The sequence below is a fragment of the Bidens hawaiensis genome, unplaced genomic scaffold (genome assembly GCF_021521415.1).
Source record: "Bidens hawaiensis isolate Kalapana, Puna unplaced genomic scaffold, B.hawaiensis_p1.1 tig00024421_1, whole genome shotgun sequence".
NCBI classification, from domain to species: domain Eukaryota; kingdom Viridiplantae; phylum Streptophyta; class Magnoliopsida; order Asterales; family Asteraceae; genus Bidens; species Bidens hawaiensis.
The window spans coordinates 307,729-316,895 of NW_027493846.1; the positions used below are offsets into that span (position 1 = coordinate 307,729).

A 9,167-nucleotide genomic window follows, 5' to 3' on the forward strand; every position below is an offset into this window, starting at 1 on the left:
AGTAGTATATGCGATTGTTAGGGGGTTCCACATGACAAGTGTTCCAGTATTGCGAAAACATAAACAAATTAGGCCATTTATAGTTGTAAGAATGTTAACTTCACGTGGATTTGACTCATACGGTAGTGGGACAACAATCTTTGATGTAGGATCTGGGTATGTTGAATTAAGCGAGTAGATTGCGGTGTGCCACGGTCGTAGGACTATGATTTTTTGGTTGTAAAATCGCTGAATGTAGCGACAATGCAATGTGTTAAATGTTCTTGTTGAAAGTACCGAGAGCCACTCTTTGCATACACCTTTACACATCGCTACACACGTAGGTTGCAGCCTTAGAAATACGTTAAACAAAAGTATATCTGTATGGATTGCTTGAATCGAAGTTTTACGGGGGGGTGTACGTAGCTTCGGTACATATTTTTGTTCTTTTAGGCATGTCTTTCACGGAGTTTTGTACCTGCGTCACAAGGTGTTATACACAAGTCATATAGATGATAAATAGTTCCTAAAAATCAATTTGAAAGCAGTATGCGATCGAGATGTTGTGTAGGACGAAGTTATATTATCAGCTTATTGACAAGGGGACCCAACTCTACGAGCCTTCCATCATCAGCTTATTGACATTGAAAAAGTGTTAATACTTAATTAATTAGTTAATAATTTATTAATTAGTCATTACGATTTACTAAATATGTTATGTTTTTTTGGGATCTAAATGGAATATACCAATTTGACGAAAATGTCAAAACGCTTGGATTAAAGAATGGCTGATTTTGTATTCTTTTTATAGAATTTCTTTTTAGTATTTTGTTGAACAATTTGAAAAGAATAAGCATCGGTTTTGTTATTATATTTTAATCAATGTTTATGTCATGTGACAAACTTTTAATTTTTATTATTATCATTGGTTGTGAAACATGATATATTAGATAGATCGGTGGTCATATGGTTGTAGTTTGCGTTTTATTGATAATGGATGTGTGTCGCCTAATATTATAAAGTTTTACACTTTAGGTTGTTTTTAGTCGTTTAAAGTTTAAGAAATAAATAAACCAATTTTTTTTATTTTCAGCTTGGAGTCAGTTAAAGTAATATTCTAAAAATCACCCACTCAACCAAATACATATAATCAATATAACGATTAACTTAAATTTCATTAAAAAAGACGTATAAGCGGAGAAAAACTATAAATGGTTCTTTTGTAACTGCGTTTGTTAAACATGAAAAGTAACTAAGTTTATATATCTGGTGCCACTACGGTTTCCAAGTACACCGCACCTACACCGGCATCCAATGAATTGACGGTGTGAAAATATTGAAGAGGCCTCATATCAGTGTCGATTTCATAAAGGGTATGTGAGTTAGTCATGACAAACCACTTCCCATTCGTCATGTAGTGTGTAATTGAGCACCATAAACGCTCTGATATAGGAGGGATCGGAGGAGGGGTGAAGACATTTATCCAATGGTCTTGTCTTAGAATCCATAGTTGGAGTGTCCGTTCTTGTAGGCCATTTGTTACAAACATGTATAGAGCATCTTGAACAGTAAGCATGTTGGTTTCGAGAACGCCATTTGTTTGAATTGGTGGGAACTGTAGCTCTGTCACATGGCCAGAGAAGGTATCGAATGCGATGATGACATTTTTACCTCGGATCAACGGTTGGGTAATTGTGTAGTAGACAGTTGCACCACATTGAGTCCCGGTGGACCAACTGAATTTGCGGTCTAGGTACTCTAGTTTTGCTGGGAACGGTATTTCGGTCCAACATGCTAGTAAACGGGAGTACACATGGGCTTCGAAGGCATGTTGGTTCCGGATCACATGCATGACTTTGTAGTCGTGCAAATGGTCCTTGAAGAAAGCAATTGTACCTGTGGAGTCTACAAAGATGCCTCGGCCATTAGAGTTTGACAATGTCTTGTACGTAGTAGTGGTTGGATTCCACAAGAATAATTCATGTGTATCATGTACCCAAGCACAAAGGAGTCCATCCATGTGTGAGAGAATGGAGATACCTGTAATATCAGGGTAGAATGGGCATGTGATGGTGGTGCCTGGCCCGTATTGGGCCGTTGCAAAGTCAATTGGATGAACAGTCGCAATGAGGTCACGGATGACAAGTGTTTTTTGTTTACTTGGAAGAAGTGATCGATCGGAATGGACCTTTTCAAATTGTCTGGTTGATAGTAAATGACACCATTCCTTGCATACAACCTTAAACCGCCAAACGGCTTTTGCTGGGAGTCTTGTGAGTATCTCAAAAACAATTGCATCAGGAGACATCGCAAGCAAGAACTAGGAGGCACTCATGGAGTCGTGAAGTGGCATATCTAACAAGGATAGCATACCAATATATTAATTTTTGAGTGGTATGTTAGAAGTTATTAGATATGTAGAGATAGTGGCCGCTATATGTGTATGTGTTCATAGCTGTTCACCTTTGTATAAAAAGATGTTAGAATATTTATATTATGTAAAACTAACAGATGATTCATTCCCTTGTCACGTGGTCATTTATGTTTTTAATATGTATTTTTTATTCATATGAATTACTAAGTCAAGATGTGGAAAATAAAATGCTCGGAAATTTGTTAGAAAAGTGCAAAGAGGGAATTAACCAATAAACTTAGTTAACGTACAGGTTCAAACTGATTTGATTGTTAATTGTAAAAGATGAAATTAATTACCGAAAGAAAGATTACATTAAATTGTATATACAGTAAGTTGTGTCTTTTTATTGTTTTAACGATATCAATTTAGTTCTAAGAATGTCACACCAATTTACATAACGACACTCAATCTCTCCACCTTTAAAGAAGAAACCAGTTTTTTACAAACCAAAATACAGGTAAATTTCATATCATGTGACAATAACATATCAGTTCTATTGAGACCACGTTATCCTAACAAAACTGTAACCAATTATATTTGAGCGTCGTAATTAAAATTATATTCTGGTGACATATTTCAAATAATACCAGAAACAAAATTAGTGATCCAAAGTCAGTGTAGTCTAGCATTGAACAAACATAGAATGCTTCATGCAGGTAATTAATTTAAGAAATAATAAGCTAACATATCATTCTAAATAACTTAACATTATGAATGCAATGAGTAAGGTCTGAACATTTCACAAACTAACATAGGTTTAAACTTATTTTCAGTAATAGTTAACACTTTTATCAATAAATTCAATTTAACTGAATATGTAAAGGAAAGCAGTGAGAATGAAAACGTACCTGGTTTCGTTATGCGATGTTTGCGGTGCTGGAAAGTATGACTCCAAACATTTGTCATAATTATAGGAGATATGTGGTAACGGCCAATTCACAATGATGTGTGTGAGTGGGCTGTTAATAACATTCAATTGATCATTTTCCACTACTTGTAACAGCCGTCCAAGTTGATTGGACCTTCAATTCACGTTATGTCTATTAAAATACCATGTTATTGTTCATCCTCAATTTATTGGTGAAGGTGTAACCCCTAAAATAGTTGTGAGAAAATTGATTTAATGTCATTCTTTTTGTTAACTATTTTAAGATTGAAAAATATAAATGTTGAAAGAGAATTTGGTAAAACTGATTACACCATACGTATAGACTTTGTATTTAGTATTCTTAATTAGTAATTTTGACTATTTTCGGGAGTCAAAAACTGTTTAACTTGCAAAACTGAAGCTGATGAGGAAGATGTGTTAGGTTTTCGACTCGTATAATTGAATTGAAAAAGTTGAGGTACCGGTAATTTCAAAAGGTGGTCATTTTCAACAATTTTTAAAATATCTTCAATATAAAAAGGTTTAAATGATTTAAACGACAGGTATTACCGAAAGTCATATTACTCGTAACCCAAATCGACCCATACATGTTTGGACCTGAGGCTAGTTGATTTATTTATAATAACCCGTGTTGACCCGAAGTCGTTTAATTGGAAAACACATATTGAAACCAACCTGTTGTGGCTCGAACCGATAGTAGTAGATAATTTCAACAAACAGATTAATATTCTTTACCACACATTAATAAATGTAACATTCTTTTACCTAGGTAATCATTATTTTTCCACTGTATCAAGTTTGAACCGAAACCCGTTTGATCCGTCAGTCACCCGTTCCACTTCAGCAGCCTAACGATTTGTTTGTTGTAAATGGGTTAGTTAAGGTTTGCTCTTATCCAAAACGGGTGAAATAAAAAATATAAAAGTTATCTTATTTTAAAAACGGTAAAGATTTATATTGAATATATACTGGTTATGTAGAATGAACAAAAGGTGTTGCTAGTCAGCCATAACGGGTCAACTTTATATGTAAAATTATATATTTAAATACAGATCCGTTTTGATCCGATAGTCGCCCGTCCAACCACCTCTACATGATGAATCTGTTTTTGCAAGAATATTTGGTCAAAGATTTCATCTTTTGAAGCGTAAATTATATTTGCTTATGCAATGGATAAACCAAAAGTGTTGGTACTCAACTTTAACGGGTCAACTTGGTATGGAGGATGATTTGTTTCAACCTTCAACCCAAAAATGGTTTGACCATCAACCACTCATTTCTATTTTTGCATCCAGACCATTGGTCTAAAACTCAGCTTCGGAGGACCCAAGTTTGGCATGTTTTGAGAAGATACCGAAAATACCCTTTGTTTGCAAACACCCAAAAATGTACCGATAAAAATAGATATATTAGTAAGCTTTTATTAGTAAGCTAATAAACAAAGTGTGTTAAATGTATAAAATGACCACTATGTCATCGTTAAAGATGTAAAATAACCACTATGTCCATGTAAATGAAATCGGCTTTAATTGGCAATTGAATGATAAAGCCATTAGGGGATTCAATTTGGTGATTTATGATAGGAGAACTTTGTGGGATTGTTTGTATAGCAATGGAAGAATAATAATTATATAAATAATAATAATTTTTTTGTTGTAAGTATTATATTTGTTGATTAATCAGAGAATACAAATACCGTTCGGATAATATTGAAGAATATAAAAGGTGTGTGTGTATATCCACAGCTTTCCCTGGATGTTGTTTGTTGAGATATGCAACTGCTAGTATGTTGTGTAGAGTTTAAGTGACCAAAACACTTTAGATTACAAGACTGGTGATATAAATTTGGTTTTCGTTATCATAGTTTTCATTTTGTGAACCGTTGAATGTTATTGTAGTGTAATATCTTATCCGGATTTTATGGTTAAATGTAATTACAAGACAGATGTTACTGCTTAACGTGTTTTTTAAGCAACAAGTTATAAACATGTCTTATTCATTTTCGTGTCGGGTTGTATGTGATGACCTTTACATTAAATGTGTATATTTTTTTATGTCCATAATTTCCAAAAACACACTTTCAATATACCGAGTGGTGAGTCTAACATTTGCGTTTTTTACTAACGAATCAACAAAATAGATACCCAAGGAGGACAAAAATTAATTTAATAAATAAATAAATAATTCCACTGAAATGTCAAGTACATGGATCTCGCGTGCGAATGGTTATCCAATGTAAGCGCACTTTGCACATTAGTATTTATGTATGTCATCTCCCTACAATCTGTAAACTAAAACACACTAAAGCAGATGCATAAACATTTTTTTCTTTGATGCTTATAGTCTAACCCGTTAGAATATTCCATTATCTTGAGTGTCGATATACTTGACGCTAGTGTCTTCAATAATAATGTTGACCTTTTTACCCCAGAACCAATTATAAGGTTAAGTTTATCAGGTTTAACCTTCACAAGTAACCAATTATTAATATATGTGTATGTATTTAAAGATACGTTGACATTATGCGTTTGATATTTACCAAGAATACGCTTTCGCCCTTATTTTGTTTGCAGTAAAGCCTGCTTCAATATTGTCAAAGTAATTCCACCTACCTATAATGTAAAAAACCAGATTGTAAAGATATAAAACAACCCAAATTCAAGAAAGAGAGAATAAATAACCTTTATATCCATTTGAAATGGTGTTACTCCATCATCATTCCCAGCCACCTACATCATTAAAGTTAAGTAATTTCATAACCGTTATGATAACTCAAAAACCATTTTTTAAAAATATAATTTACCTTAAAGTCCATATATCCATAAGCCTCCTGTGATCCAGTTATGTCAGATAAAATAAGTGGACCGTCTCCCCCAAATTCGTCCGTGTCTAGAACCATACCCATTGCTATACCCGCAACAGAACTGTCACAATGCATCCCCCAAAAACTGATGGCATGCTGTCACATCATCATACACCAAAAACAAGTATAAATGTTAAAAAATGTCCATTTGAAATGTGAGATAATAGAATTTGGCCAACTTTCAACCCATTTGACTCGTTACAGTTTTATCTAAAAGGTTATAATTTGAACCATTTGAGATACATAAATTCAAGTATTCTATCCATATCTAGTATTTCCTATACGAATAAAACACCCTTAAAAATTGTCATACCTTGAAGATCCATTAGTTTCTGTTATGGTGCTATTGACACGTATAGCATATGGAAAATCATCTTCAGAAGGCAAAATCAGGTCTCGGGGTCGCTCTGCAAGTGTGTCGTGCCCATTTTTGTTCTACTTGGTGCTCCATTTCTTCCAGCTTCCCCAACACATGATGATGGGAATGAATACTGTATAATCAACAAAAGACTGGTTTAGTTAATACTAATAATCTAAATAATATGTGTTTAACAGAGCTAAAAGCATAGTCAAACAAGGAAGAGGCTAAAAAAATAAGATGAAATAAATTAATTACTTCCCTATGAAGTAATAGTATACCACCAACATGCTCAGGAAATATATATACCGTATATTGTTTTGGTATATATAAAACCCAAAGTTATAAAAACACGAAACTTAAAATTAAGTTAAAGATGAGTCTAGATGTTTGAATCAACAATAAATGTGAAATCCCCTCTTTTATTTAATATGTAGGTGTTTGTTGCTGCGAAATATATGCAATTTATTAACACATATATAAATAAACATAAAAAAATTATTAAAATAAAGTTAGAAAGTATTCATACATGGCGGTAGTATGTGTTCACATGTCATTGGTCTAGGAGGATCTCTTGATAAACAACGTTATTGGTGAAAACGCCTCCTGCTTTGATTTTTTTGGATGGGTGCACCAAGACTTTCGTGTTTTCCATTGATGTGCCTCTTGACAAAGCCACGTATAGCTGACCATGACAGAACACCGGTTCTGGTAGGTAAATACCGACATGGGGAATGGTTTGACCCTGGGCTTTGTTTATCGTCATGGAAAAGCTTGGTCTAATTGGGAATTGTCTTCTTATTAGCTTGAAGGGAAACATGTCCTCCTCTGAGAGGCTTAGAGGGATTCTTGGGAGGAGAACTCTTTTGCCCACATGCTCGCCTACAACTATTTCAGCGTCAATCGCATTTGGTTGGAATCCCTTACAGACCAGTCTTGTGCCATTGCATAACCCATCAGATGGGTTCAAGTTTCGTAACAAGATAACTGGGCATCCTATTTTCAAGCGCAACTTATGTGGGGGTAATCCACCAACAGTTAGTGAGTTTAAGAATTCAACTGGGTATAGGTTGCGGTGGTCATCTTCAGTTGTATCAAAACTATAGTAGACGCACTCATCACCATTGAAAATGTTGATCATGTAATCGTTAACCTCGTCGACACTGTCATTTCGGGTTGTTAAGATTGCTCTGGAGCTAATGTAGTCTGGGGAGTGTGTGTTGCTGTCAAGTGAGGGGTAGATGATGTTGATTAGGTCTCTGATAGAGTTATCATTTGTGGTGAATGGTATGGTCATGGCATCGGGGATTTTAATGAAGTTGCCGTTTGTGGTTTCCTCAGTTCCGTCGCCGACTCGTAAAAGGAATTCTGAAAACCATGGATCATTAAGTGCTCTCATATTTATAGAAAGACGAAGTTTCTCTGTTGACGACCACAAAGGCGACATTCGGAAGCTAGCATCTACGATCTGTGCTCTCGTGCCACGCTTAACGACTGGTAACACCTGCCTGAAATCACCACCCATTAGCATTAATTTTCCACCGAATGGGAGGGTGCTGCCCATAATGTCTTGCATTGTGCGGTGTAGGGCTTCTATCGCTTGTCGTTTGGCCATGGACGCCTCATCCCATATGATTAGTCTAGCTAATCTGATTAGCCCAGCGGTTCCCGTTTGGATGGGTATGTAGCATGTGGAGTTGGTATCTAACTGAATTGGGATGTTGAATCTTGAATGTGCGGTTCGTCCACCTGGCATGTTATTTACTGCTGCGCCCGAGGAGGCTGTCGCAAGCGCCAGCAGGCCGCGTGACCGAACTTCGGCTAGCAATGCCTTGTATAAGAAAGTTTTCCCAGTTCCACCAGGTTCGTCGACGAAGAATACCCCAGGCAGATCATTGTTGACGTGGGTCATAATTTTGTCGAACACGTATTTCTGGTCTGAGTTGAGGGAGTGTTGTGTCTGGAGGTGCGACGGGTCTACAACTATATCGTACTCTTCTTGTATTTCATGTTGTACGGTTGTTTGGAAGTTCATCGGTTGCGCAATGCGTGGTAGGTCAAAGTCTTGCAGTGTTTTCCCCATTGAATGCAAGAACTCACCAATTTCGTTTACAACCATATCCTGAATGTGAGAGTGGTTTTGGGAGTTTCGGCGGTGGTCTTCAGACAAGTTGTCATAGTGGGTCGTCCATAGTTGACGGACATCTCCTGGCCGGCAGAATTTCAGAATGATTGCAAATAATCATAGTAGGGCCTTTGGAAATTTGAATACAGCCGCTTCTTCTAGGCACTGTGAGAGGGTTGTGTCGTCATCGATTAATCCCATTTCAAGAGCCGCTTTGCGAAATGTTGTGTGTTGGACACCGTTAACAGTGAGAAGGTCTTCGAACGAGGTAGGGCCCCGTACATGTGTAAGAAGCAGCCTTAAGTAGTAGCGTTCACCTTCTGTTGGGTTTGCTGATACAATTCGCCCTCTTTGTGTCTTTCTTGTACGACGATTCCAACGCCCTAATCTACCATTCCATGTGAAGAACTTTGGGAAATCTCTACAAATATGCCCTTGACGACATGTCCGATTGATTTTTCTCAAAAAAGGCTGTGAGCATTGTTTTTTCCCCCTCTCTCGTTCGATGACGTCTGACATTATGTCATTGGTCGTAAA

The 9,167-nt window shown here is 36.3% G+C and overlaps 2 protein-coding genes and 1 long non-coding RNA gene across 3 annotated transcripts; all 3 read right to left on the minus strand.

Annotated features, from left to right (window-relative positions):
- Positions 1-1,237: 1,237 nt before the first annotated feature.
- LOC143569227 (F-box/kelch-repeat protein At3g23880-like) lies at positions 1,238-2,287 on the minus strand. The gene has a single exon (XM_077055197.1). It carries the CDS (start codon positions 2,285-2,287, stop codon positions 1,238-1,240), a length of 1,050 nt encoding a protein of 349 aa, XP_076911312.1.
- A 3,485-nt stretch (positions 2,288-5,772) lies between these two features.
- Positions 5,773-6,148, minus strand: LOC143569221 (uncharacterized). The gene is made up of 3 exons (XR_013141698.1): positions 6,088-6,148; positions 5,966-6,013; positions 5,773-5,896 (listed from the first exon to the last, which is right to left on the minus strand). It is a non-coding gene; the product is annotated as an uncharacterized LOC143569221 (long non-coding RNA).
- Positions 6,149-7,058: 910 nt separating this feature from the next.
- LOC143569228 (uncharacterized) lies at positions 7,059-8,588 on the minus strand. Its single transcript, XM_077055199.1, has one exon. The coding sequence runs from the start codon at positions 8,586-8,588 to the stop codon at positions 7,059-7,061; it is 1,530 nt and encodes a 509-aa protein (XP_076911314.1).
- Positions 8,589-9,167: the final 579 nt, after the last annotated feature.

Excerpts from the sequence above, each read along its gene's own strand:
- LOC143569227 (XM_077055197.1), bottom strand. The coding sequence starts at position 2,287 with ATGTCTCCTGATGCAATTGTTTTTGAGATACTCACAAGACTCCCAGCA.
- LOC143569228 (XM_077055199.1), bottom strand. The coding sequence starts at position 8,588 with ATGGGGAAAACACTGCAAGACTTTGACCTACCACGCATTGCGCAACCG.